A 13143-nucleotide genomic window follows, 5' to 3' on the forward strand; every position below is an offset into this window, starting at 1 on the left:
GATGCTTTTAGAAATCAAAGGATAAAAACATGATAAAACCTCTAGTTTGGCCTGAAGTAGTATTCTTTTCTAATTAAAAAAGTCACATGTAATTTAAAGGAGTTGGCTATAATGAGAGCCAGATAGGTTGTTTGTTGGAAATAGAAAATGGTGAGCTCAGAATCAAGAAAATTGGAATTATGCATCGAGTCTCTTTTAAGAGTTTTAGGGATGGAGGTGTTAACCAATCTTGTGATAATTTCACAACCCATTCATGCAACCAATTGTTACATTGTACACCTTAAACTTACATGTCATATGTCAATAATATCTCAGTAAAGCTGGGGAAAAGTTTTAGATTATAAAGACTTTTGTCATTGCGGAAAGTCTTTTCTTACTAATCTCATTCCCGTATTGACTTACAAATTGTCCATAAGGCAGTTTCCCACGGTAGTTAAGAGGACTTGCTAATGAATCTGGCTGTTCGTATCCCATCTCTGCTGCTTGCTCACTGTGGGCAAGTAACTTACCATCGAAAGACCCTATGGAGCCTACAAGCCCCTGCTGTTCTCTGACCTCTCCTGCTAACCTCCTTTTCGAGCTCACTGCTCCTGTTTACACAGGCCTCCTAGCTGTTCCTTCAACTTGCTAAGTACGCTCCCCATGCAGGACTTTGCATGTGTTGTATCTTCAGCCTGGAATGCTCTTCCCCTGGGTATTCATACAGGCTCACTTCTTTCAGTTTTTTGCTCAAATTTCACTTTCTTGGAGAAGCCTTTCTTAACCATCCTGTTTGAAATAGCACCAACCCACCATTCACACCTCGTCACTCTCTGCCTTGCCTGTTTTCTCCTTATAGCTTTTGTCACTATTAAATATATTATAGTATTATAGATTTATTTTGTGTTTGTCTGCCTCCTGACACTAAAATGCAAGGTCCTTTAGCTGAGACTCTGTCTTATTTAATGAAAAATCTAAGAGGCTAGAACAGAGCCTGGGTGCTCACCAACTATTTGTTGAGAGAATGAATGAATGAATGAATGAATGAATGAATGAATGAATGAAAAATGGAAGCTGCTCCATAGGGTTTGTATGGAAGTTAAATGAGATATTTGGTGTCTGTCACATAGTAAATGCTCAATAAATGATAACTGCTCACTATTATTATTTTAATCGAAACTAATTTTCTATTAACAAGTTTCACTTCCTGAGTTGAGTATCAGGATAACAAGATGAAGATGATAAAATGAGGTTATCTGTATTAAAATTAACTGCTCAAAAAAGTTTAGCTGAGTCTAGAATGATTAAGGAGTAGCAGCAGCAATGAAAGGCCAGATCCCAGTCGCAGGGACAATTCCACATTTAAGACACTGCGTTCCTTTACAGTGGTCAGTGCAACATAGTACTTTCAGATTTTAAGATTTCATTGAGAGGAAGAGAGAAGGGTGTAGCCCAGGCCAGTGAGGGGACCCGCCGAGACCTCACCTGTCGCAGAGTCGGTCCTGAATGACTTAGCGGGGAGTTCACACCTTTTCCTTTTTCAAGTAGCACAATCAGTGGATTTTTGGATGATCTTCACAGATTTAATAGTGTAATATAAGACAGTCGTTATAAATAGACCTGGGATAATCAGAGATGAAGTAATTGAGATTGTTTTCTCTGCATGAACTATAAGGCTAAACACTAAAGCCTATAGACAAAACATCAGTGACACCGTGACTTTATGTACTGAAATTCCTGTCAGCCTTGCTTCTTTGGACCATAGCCTACAACCACTGAGTAAGCAAAAAAGGCTTCAGCCACCCAATAAAAATGTCACAAAGTCCATGACTAAGGCTTCTGCACTTGTCTCAGGAAGCCCATTAGTCCCTCACTCAAAGCCTCCTTACTCTGCCTTCAGGTGTGTTTCTGACAGGCTGAGTCGCCTCATTTCCAAACTCCTAATCATCTAAAGAAAGTAAGAGGGAGACTGAGAGGTGCTCTGCTGAGAGGCATCTTGACAGCAAACATAAATGACATCCGGCTGACAAACAGTGGAGGAGCCAGCATTGGGATCAGAAGCTGACAAAAGAACTCAGATTCCCGTGGTCTGAAGTTTATTCATGAGACACAATTAATAGCGTCACATAAGTTATCAACTTTAACACAGAGCATGTCCCAAAACTGTGTACATTCTCTTTGATTTCGGCTCTCTTACTGTATTTTCTACTATTTCCACAATAAAAATGGACGTGTAATAATATAATTGTAAAGGCTGAAAAAATTATGTTGACTATGCCCTAAGAAAATCAAATAATGTATAACTCAGTTTTTAAAGATTTGCATCCAAAATGGTTAAAATGAAATGTTTTGACGCCTAAGAGAGCAGATCTTCAATGACGTAGAACATTTTGTTATGCAGAAAGTCTCATTTCTTAGGGTTCAAAGAGACAAACCCTCGTTTCAGGGTCCTGTAAAATAATTGTGAGAATACTCAGGCCTTGAGAACTAAGCAGAGAAAGGCTGCAAGACCACTTCAGATATGGGAGGTTTATCCTTATTCTCTGAGGCAGAGCTAACGATCTTAATGAATCTAAATGCCCTTAATATTCCTCACATTTATAGAAGTCCCCATCTGTATATAGGCCAGTTACTGACAATTCGCTAGGTCCAAACACCTATCGTAGGCACTGGCTAATAGCATGTCTATGCCTGAGCTCCCTGAGAGGGGCAGGAAGCGAACAGCCAGGATTTCTCAAGTGGTCTTCCACGTGAAGTGGAGGGGTTTGGGGTATCCCACAGAAGTTTGATTTGAATTTTTAAAGATTTATTTTTAACTAATATTTTAAACTATAGTAAAAAACAATACTCAAATATGTCATATGCCAAATTTGAATATACTCGAAACCACCAAAACATTAACTTGTGTCACCTGGTTATTATATGTGTGTGTGCAGACTTTGGACTATTCCTTTGGCATACATTTGAACTTCTCATAAGGAAAGTTTTACCTTTACACTGCCCTCTCTTTAAATATAGATGTATGTGTATCCAATCACAGGAAGTTATTTATATAAGCATATTCATACAGCATCCATTTGCCACATGCATTTATTTTCAATGTCACACAAAGCTCAAGGAACATCACTTGACACATGTTCTACTCACAGCAGGATACTTGGCAATAACAAATTATTGTATATTATGTTTGGTTTTATCTCTTATAACTCTAGGATAGTTTTCTGAGTTTATGATTAAGAATGTAATCCTTATAAGGTATCATTAGTAACTCAGAAATAAAAAGTCCTTACTTGAGTGAATAATTTATGTACCTTTTCTTATCATTGTAGTGTAGAAACAGAGCTTTCCTTATAGTCCCTAGGTGAGAGAAATAATACTTTTATCCTTTTTGTGATAACATTTTGCCTGAAAGAATCTCTCTCAAAAGAGCTGAAGTTAAAAATTAGAAAGTAAGAAAAGTTAAGTGGCCACCATATTTATGAGAATTCCTATAAATAAAATGGCTTGTATTTTATTTCTATTAAGTCAATCAATGAACAATCAGAAATGAAAGAGGAAAAGTGACAACTAACACCACAGAAATAGAAAGGATTGTAAGAAAATACTACAAACTATTATATGCCAACAAACTAGACAATTGGGAAGAAATGCATAAATTCCTAGGAACATACAATCTTCCAAGACTGAATCAAGAAGAAATAAAATCTGAACAGATTGATTACTACTAACAAAATCAAATCAGTAATCAAAAAACTCCCAACAAACAAAAGTCCTGGACCAAATGGCTTCACAGGTGAATTTTAGCAAAGAAGAATTAACACCTATCCTCAAACTATTCTAAAAAACTCAAGAGGAAGGAATTATTAATTTTACAAGGCCAGCATTACCCTCATTCCAAAACCAGACAAAGACATTACAAATAAAGAAAATTATAGGCCAATATCCCTGATGAACATAGGTGCAAAAATCCTCAACAAAATATTAGCAAACTGAATTCAGCAATACATTAAAAAGATCATACACCTTGATCAAGTGGGATTTATTCCTAGGATGCAAGGTTGGTTTGATATCTGCAAATCAATTAATGTGATACACAACATAAACAAAATGAAAGATAAAAATCATGTGATCATATCAATAGATGCCGAAAAAGCATTTGACAAAATCCAGCATCTATTTATGATAAAAATTCTCAGCAAAGTGTGAATAGAGGGAACATACCTCAACATAATAAAGGCCATTATGAGAAACCCACAGCTAACATCATACTCAACAGGGAGAAGCTAAAAGTGTTCTCCGTAAGGTCAGGAACAAGATAAGGATGCCCACTTTCACCAATTTTATTCAACATAGTATTAAAAGTCCTAGCCACAGTAATCAGACAAGAAAAAGAAATAAAAGTTATCCAAATTGAAAAGGAAGAAGTAAAACTGCCCGTATTTGCAGATGACATGATACTATATAGAGAGAACCCTAAAGATTCCACCAAAAAACTATTCGAACTGATACGTGAATTCAGTAAAGTAGCAGGATACAAAATTAATATTCAGACATCTGTTGCATTTTTATTATACACCAATAATGAACTATCAGAAGAGAAATTAAGAAAACAATCAATATACAATTGCATCAAAAAAATACCTAGAAATAAATTTAACTAAGGAGGTAAAAGACCAAAAAAATAATCCAATTAAAAATGGGCAAAAGACCTGAATAGATATTTCTCTAAAAAGGACATACAGATGGCCAATAGACATATGAAATATGCTCAACATCACTAATCATCAGAGAAATGCAAATTAAAACCACAATGAGATACCACTTCACACTTGTCAGAAGAGCCATCATCAATAAATCAACAAACAAGTATTGTCGAGGATGTAGGAAAAAGGGAATCCTGGTGCATTGTTGGTGGGGTTGCAAATTGGTGCAGCCACTATAGAAAAGAGTACGGAGGTTCCTCAAAAAATTAAAAATAGAACTACCACATGACCCAGCAATTCTATTTCTGGGTATTTATGTGGAGAAATCCAAAGCACTAATTCGAAAAGATATGTGCACCCCTATGTTCATTGCAGTGTCATTTACAATAGTCAAGATATGGAAGTAATCTAAGTTCCCAGCAATAGACGATAGGATAAAGAACTGGTACATATATACAATGGAATATTACTTGGCCATAAAAAAGAATGTCATCTTAACATGGATGGACCGAGAGGGTATTATATACTAAGTGAAATAAGTCAGACAGAGAAAGACAGATACCACATGATTTCACTTGTATGTGGAATCTAAAGAAGAAAATAAAACAGAAACAGACTCATAGATACAGAGAACAAACTGATGGTTGTCAGATGGGAGGTGCTGGGTGTTAAAAGGTGAAGGTATTAAGTACAAATTGGTAGTTACAAAATAGTCATGGGGATGTAAAGTGCAGTATAGGGAATATAGTCAATAATATTGTTATAACTGTATGTAGTACCAGTTGGTTACTAGACTGATCAGAGAGATCTCTTGGTAAATTATATAAATATCAAACCACCATGTTGTACACCTGAAACTAATATAAAATAATATTGAATGTCAACTGTAACTGAAAAATAAAAAATAATAAAAATCAATCAATGAAAAAGCCATTGAGGCCTTTAAATTTCCTACTACTGAACATAGTAGGGTATTGGCTTTATTGTATATTATTAAAATACATAGCTTTAAGATTTTAAGTGCAATTTTAAAGTAGTATAGGGGAAATTAACATTTTTGGGCCTTACTATGAGCCAACTATTGAGTTAAGGGCTTAATATATATTCACACTTAGTCCTTTTATCCAACCTATAAGGTAGGTACTGTTATTTTTTTCTGTTTTACAGATGAGAGAACCAAGAGTAATTATCTGTAGTCACAACTGTTGGGTGGCAGAGTTTTGTAGTGCAAATATAACGTCCTTTCAGGAATTTAGGACGATATATATTTATAAATCATAATATCTAAAAGTTTATATTCTCTGTATCTTACTTGTTTTTTAAACTTTTTATTATGCAAAACTTTAAGTGTATTCAAAAATAGAATAGTAGAATGAACCCTCCTGTGCTTTGTCATTCAGCGTCAACAATTGTCAACAAGACTAGACTTGCTTCATCCCTGCCCCAACTCAGTCCTCCACCCTCATCCCTAGATGGTTTGGGAGCAAATCCCAAGCATCAAAACATTTTCAAAGCAAAACCATAATATCATTAATCAGACATTAAAAATAACTTGATAGTAATTCCTTAATATTATCAAACATGTAGTCACTGTTTAGATTTTCCCAATTGTCATGCACTTTTTAAAATAACTCAGAATCCAAATGAGATCCTTACACTGCAAGTGGCAGAGATATCCCTTAGGTGTTTTAGTTAGTAAATTCCTCCTTTATCTCTTTTTTCCCTTGCAATTTACTTGTTGAGTAACCCAGGTCATGTGTTCTGTACAATTTCCCACACCCTATAAATGGTATAGTTCCGTGAACCATTAATATGTTCCTCTGTCTCCTGGGTAAACTATACCTTGGTATAGTTAGAGTTAGTTGGAGATTGGTAATTAGAATTAGAGATTTGGTGGTAGTTAGAGATTTGATCCAATTCAGGCTCTACTACTTTAAAATAAGTGAAATTGCTTTGTAAGTTCTTCTTTCTATTAGACATACAGGACTGCAAGCTACATCATCAAGTCTGGTGTCTTACTTTGGGTGGGGTTGTGGATTATTTGTTTTCACTTGTTTGTTTTAAAAATATATACAGAATCTCTCCCTATGTGCTTTTGTGTGCCTTTATCATGGTAAGAAGTGGGGGCCCGCCTGGAATGGCAGCCCCTCTGGCGAGGAGTTGTGAGACCTGGCTGTCCAGTACCACCTGTGTGTCCCTTGTGTGGGCAGTGCTAAAATGTTTTGCTTTGTAAAATTAAGTTTTTTCAAATTGTTCTAAGTTTTCCTTTCAGCTCAAATTACTATTTTAAGCCTAAACATATATATGTTAAATTATTTGGGAGATGTTCAAGGGACAGATGCATCCATTTCTAAATGGCCATGTAAAGTTAACGTCTTCCTTTTTCTTCCCCTTCTAGCTATTGTAAACATGTGACAACCTATGAAGAATCAAATTTCTCTCTGAGTTATCAGTTTATACTAAATCTCTTCTCCTTCCTGCTAAGAATAAAGACCTCCTTTCTCCATGAAGAAGTGAGCTTAATCGAAAAGAGGCTTTTTAAAACAAAATACAGTAAAACGAAAAAGAAATCTTCAAGATCCAGGAAAGTGAGAAAATGACAAAAATAAAATAGAAACTTTCTTGGGAAAATATTTTAATAGTGACAGTAATGTCAGATGTAATATAACATTCCAGAGAATTGTGGAAAACAGAATTTTTTGCATATATATCCATCCATACATAGATGTGCATACAAATATTTACATATATATATATCACTGTGCTTATAAAAATGTATATTGGAAAACAAGTGAGCTTTGAATTTGTTTTTTAAATTATGAATTTTTTTTAAGAAAATTAAAGCAACAATGTTACATAAATGGTATGCAGAAATTTGTATTCATTGTATTTTAGAGCTAAGTTTGCTTTTTAAACTAGGTCACTTCCTTACTCTTTATGCCCCAGAGTAAATCCGAGATGGATCAAAGACCTAAAAATTATAATCATTTATATATACATACATAAAATATTGGAAGAAAACAAGTGTGAATGCTTGGATGGTCTTGGAGCGGAGAAGGACTTCCTAAGTACGTCTCAAAACCAGAAGCCAAAGGAGAAAATTGATAATGTGACTACAAAGTCAAAGGCAAATGACAAACTGGGAAAAGGTATTTGTAGCATATGAAGGATGAAGGAATAATTTCTTTAACGTATCAATAGCTCTTGTAAAGCAATAGGAAAAAGACAAACTGAACAAAAGATATGAAAGGATAGCTTTTTGAGAAAAATACAAAGGCCCCCAAAACAGGATAGTATACTCAACCTAACTCAAAGAAATACAAGCTAAAATAAAGAGATATTATTTTCCAGATATTAAACTGGAAAAGATTATTAAGGCTTCTAATACCTGGTGAGGATATTAAAAATCGGGCATTTTTATTGTTTGTTTATTCATGCAACACATTCTTACTGAGCAGCGTCTGTGTTCCAGGCACATTCTAGGCACGGAGATACAGCATTGAACAAGATCCCTGCCTTTAAGGATCTTTTAATTGGGTGGAGGCAGACAGTAAACAGATGCATAATATCTGGGGCAAAGAAGAAAGAACAAGGTAGGAGCTGAGTAGTAGCGTGGGCCATTTTATAAAACGTAATTGAGGAAGAGCTCTCTGGGGAGGGGACATTGAGCCAAGACCAACCGAAGGAGCAAGCCCTGCAGCTTTCGCGAGGAAGGCCATTCCAGGCAAAGCAAAGATGCAAAGGCTCTGAGGCAGGATCGCGCTTGGTGGGTTCAGGATTCGCAAGTTGTTAGGGCGGCTGAGTGTTGTGGCAGGAGGGGAGATGGTAGCAGATGGGATGGAAGACGTCTTCACGGTCATGGTAAGGGCTTTGACCTTTATCCCAGTTGTCACAGGAAGCCATTTGAAAATTCTGAGCAAAAGAATGACGCAATCCAACCTACGTCATAAGAGGCTCATTTAGACTGCTCTGTGGTGAACAGACTGCAGTGGGAAATGGGCAGAGATGCAGAGAGACCACCTTAGAGAGTGTGGTACTGGCTCAGGCTAGAGATGGTGGTTGGGACTGCAGACGAGTGGAAGTGAAGTCGGGAAGTCCCACATACAGTTTAATAAGCGTGGCATGAGTAAGGGTTTGGGGATGGGTGGGTTGTGGGCGTGAGAAATCAAAATGCCCATATTTTTTTCCTGAGCCACTGAGGTAAGGTACCATTTATCACAATGGGGCTGCTTTAATTGCCTTGTATTCATCCTGTTTGTAAAGAAAGCTATTTCCACCCCAGGGTTGTAGGGATGGCTGAACACTTGGCAGCCAATACTGAACAGATGAGACCAACAACAGCAGCTTATTAATCCTCGCACATACACAGGGCCCGTGGAGACGCACTTGGGAGCAGTGAACAACGGACTGTGGGAGGCAGGCTTTCTAGTATCAGGAGGATGGGTGACCCCAGTTCCTGCAGGAGGGTATCGTTAGCTAGTTAGAATAATTTTGTGAACTGGCAGGAAACAAACCCACTACTCAGGGATAGACAGGAACTGCTTCTGGTCGTCTTGACAAGGTGTGTTTGGTTAGGGGACTTGATTCATGGGAATGCAGTGGAGGGGAACTTGTAGTTGGGATATGTGGGGCCCTCCTGGTTTCACCAGCTGTCAAGGCAGCACATAATGTTGGGCCTTAATTTTAGGTCTTCTACCACAGGGAACTCTCAGAAGAGTGGGGATTGCGAAATCAGTTCTGTTTCGGGCATATTGAGTTTGAGATGCCTATTAGATGTGGAAGAGATGTCAAAATAGACAGTTGCAGGGAAACATCCATAGTTCAGAGGCCTGGGGCAATGTAAACGTAGGACTCACCAGAATATAAATAATATTTTAAAACTCTGAAACTAGATGGGATCTCCTAAGGAGTTAGTGTAGCTAGAAAAGAAATCTTCACAGATTTTCTTTATGAGGCTGAGTAAGTTCCCTTCTATCCTTGTTTGCAGTTTCTTCTTTAAATCAGGAATTAATGTTGGGGTTTTTTTTTTCAAATGCTTTTCTTGTATCTGTGAGATGATGGAATGGTTTTTCTTTTTAGCCAGTTACTATGATAAATTATGTTGAGTTTCAAATGTTAAACTAACTTTGCATTCCTAGAAGAAACCTCACTTGGTCATGGTCTATTATTCTTTTAATATATTGTTGAATTTGATTGGCTGAAATTTTGTTAAGAATTTTTGCCTCCATGTTCATAAGGAATGTTGTTGTGTAGCTTTCTTTTCCTGTGATTTATCTGGTTTTGGTATCAGAGTAATGCTGGCGTCTCAGAATGAGTTGTATCTCAAAATGAGTTGTGAAGCTTTCCCTTCTCTCCTGTTTTTATTTTCTAGGAGCATTTGTGTAGTTATTCCTTAAATGTTTAGTGTGAAGCTTATATGGGTCTGGATTGGGAAGGTTTTCAATGACAAATTCAATTTCTTTAATGCATATAGGGTTATTCAGGTTAACTATTTCTTCTTTGCTCTTCAAAAGACACTTTTATGAAAATGAAAAGTCAAATCACCAGCTGGGAAAAAATATTTGCAAAACATATATCTGACAAAGGATTTATATCTACAAAAATAATTCTTACAACTCAATAGTAAGAAAGATACCAAATAAAAATGGGCAAAAAATTTGAACAGACGCTTCATCAAAGAAAATATACAGAGAACAGATAAGCACATGAAAGGTACTTGACATTATTAGTAATCAGGAAAATGCAAGTTAAAACCATTAGGAGGGCCGGCCTGGTGGCTCAGGCGGTTGGAGCTCCGTGCTTCTAACTCCAAAGGCTGCCAGTTCGATTCCCACATGGGCCAGTGGGCTCTCAACCACAAGGCTGCCAGTTCAATTCCTCAAGTTCCGCGAGTAATGGTGGGCTCCGTCCCCTGCAACTAAGATTGAACATGGCACCTTGAGCTGAGCTGCCGCTGAGCTCCCGGATGGCTTAGTCGGTTGGAGCGCTTCCTCTCAACTACAAGGTTGCCGGTTCGATGCCCATAAGGGATGGTGGGCTGCGCCCCCTGCAACTAGCAATGGCAACTGGACCTGGAGCTGAGTTGTGCCCTCCTCAACTAAGATTGAAAGGACAACAACTTGACTTGGAAAAAAGTCCTGGAAGTACACGCTGTTCCCCAATAAAGTCCTGTTCCCCTTCCCCAATAAAATCTTTTAAAAAAACAAAAAAAGCCATTAGGAGATATTATCACACACCCACCAGAATGGCTGAAATTTTAGAAGAATGGCCATAGCGTTAGCAAGGATTTGGAGCAACTCGTGCTCCTACTGCTGATGGGAATATTAAACAGTACAACCATTTTAGAAAACAGTTTGGTAGTTTCTTAAAAGTGAGTAATATATCTACCGTATGTTCCAGTCACTCCACTACTAGGTGTCTATCCAAGAAAAATCAAAGCCTATTTTCACACAGACGTATACATAAATATTCACAGCAACTTTTTTTGGAATAGCCAGAAAAAGAAAACAAGCCAAGTAGCCATCAACAGTTGAGGGATGTGGTATATCCATACAATGGAATACTACTTAGCTATAAAAAATGAAGGAACAATTGAAACAAGCAGCAGCACTTCTGCTCAGGAGAGGGATTTGGCAGGGTATATAAAATGCTTACATTCATTGGCCAGAACTGCGTCATTTGCCCAGTAACTAGCAAAAGGGACTAGGATTACCATGATCGGTTTAGATTATCACAATGCTTTCCTACCTTCCCCAGGATTGAGGCTCTTTGTCTAATATTTGAGCAAAATTAGGGTACTGTTAACAAGGAAAGATGGGGGGACTGTCTGCTGATAAGCAATGAACAGTGTATATGTAGTTTTTTCTCTCAAGTTCAAAGTCTTAACATCTAATTTGTGTAAAATATGATGCTATAGTATTATGGGTAAAACAATTCCTAACATCTGTTAATGTTAGATACTTTATAGCTGTTAGCATCCAGATTTGTTCTAGTCTTATAAGACCTAATAATAAATGCTTACATAATGTCTATTATGTACCACTTTTCTAAGTGCTTAATATGTTTTTTCATATACATTAACTGAATTGAATTAATAAATAAGATATTAATTTTATCCTCACAAAACCCACGTGGTGTATGTACTGTTGTTCTCATTTCACAGATCGGGAGCCTGAGACACAGAGGGGATGAGTAACTTGCCCGAAGTCTCACAATTAATCTGGAATAAACTATTGCAATACACTGTCTCTCCAGAGACTTCAACAGTCTTTGCTCTCAAGGAACCTACAATATTAGCAGAGTCAAAATTTATTTCACTACATGCAACATACAAAAACAATGCCATTTGACTTTATTATCTACTTTTCCCAAGCCTTTATTCTGCTGGGAGGGCAGCAAAGAGTGAGAAATACCACCTTGAACCTTTAATCTTACCGATTAAAGATATCTTAGTCTCTTCGGGGTTAAAACAGTCACTTTGGAATAGATATTTAGTAAAGTTCAAGTTCAGATCCCTATTAGGGCTGTTTTTACTTCTGTCTCCTTCCTCAGATGGCCTCTGGGTTCAAGGGTGAGATGGCAGAAGAGACCCTGCTCTACATGTGTCCTCTGGTCCTTGGCAGTCTCTGATGTACTGGTGCTGGCCAAGGGGCAGTAGGGCCCCCACAGCAGAGCCTGGTCAGGGGAACCCCCTGCTGATCGCTCCTCTCAGCATCCTGTGCCCTCAGGTCTGTCTGGCGGTCTACAAGGCCGCAGATGCTGAGTTCCACCAGCTGCCTTCCGTATCCTCACTGGGAGCATGAAGGTGCTTCTAGAGCCCCTCCACCCTCAGTGGTGCCTTAGTAGGCTGGACCGCCATTTCTTCTCTGCTGCAGTCACCCTGTATTGTCACAGGGCACTCTGCAGGTGATCTCCACAAGCCCTATGTCTGCCTCAGCTATTTCTAAGCTGCGGAGGTACACAATTGTGAAATAAAGCAGAAGCAGGCTAAGTGCCATAATAGATGTACGAACAGAGCTCAGTGGGAGCATGGAAGAGGGAGAGATGGATGCCACTGGCAGGCTCAGGGAACCTCAGGGAGCTGGGTGCCCAGGGAAGCGTCCCGTCGGGGGCAGGGATCAAATGTTTAGTCTCCTTTCAGGGGAAGTTTGCCACTTAGAGTGTCTCGAGATATTTGTTGATTTGGGTGGAATCTCTTTTTATGAGCAAATCTTATTTTTTAAAAATTAAGTTCCATACCGCTGCAGAAACATAATTTTACCATCCAGGTGACCACCCTAAAGGGAAATAAAACCAAGTGAGATTTCACATAATTTCAGATCCAGTAACTATTGTAATAGTGTGAAATCAGATACTTCTCGGGGCTGAAAATAGAATGTAGCAGATACTTCTGGAAAAAATAGACTTTTAGTTTTTTTTTTTTGTCTCTCAATAATTAGTAAAACCTCATAGCCATGTAAAT

The 13143-nt window shown here is 37.9% G+C and overlaps 1 protein-coding gene across 3 annotated transcripts in view; it reads left to right on the top strand.

Annotated features, from left to right (window-relative positions):
• The window catches only part of TAF1B (TATA-box binding protein associated factor, RNA polymerase I subunit B), a 70480-nt gene extending 58673 nt beyond the window's left edge, over positions 1 to 11807 (top strand). For 2 of the 3 annotated variants that reach the window (XM_019755962.2, XM_074331677.1), the window contains one exon: positions 7081 to 11807. In XM_019755962.2, the coding sequence (XP_019611521.2) occupies positions 7081 to 7282 (202 nt within the window). In that variant the 3' untranslated portion in view covers positions 7283 to 11807. Of the gene's footprint in view, positions 1 to 1879; positions 3684 to 7080 lie in introns of those variants that run through there. The other variant, XM_019755964.2, reaches the window with a different exon arrangement.
• The last annotated feature ends 1336 nt before the right edge of the window (positions 11808 to 13143 follow it).

This window comes from Rhinolophus sinicus, linkage group LG05 (genome assembly GCF_036562045.2).
Source record: "Rhinolophus sinicus isolate RSC01 linkage group LG05, ASM3656204v1, whole genome shotgun sequence".
NCBI classification, from domain to species: Eukaryota; Metazoa; Chordata; class Mammalia; order Chiroptera; family Rhinolophidae; genus Rhinolophus; species Rhinolophus sinicus.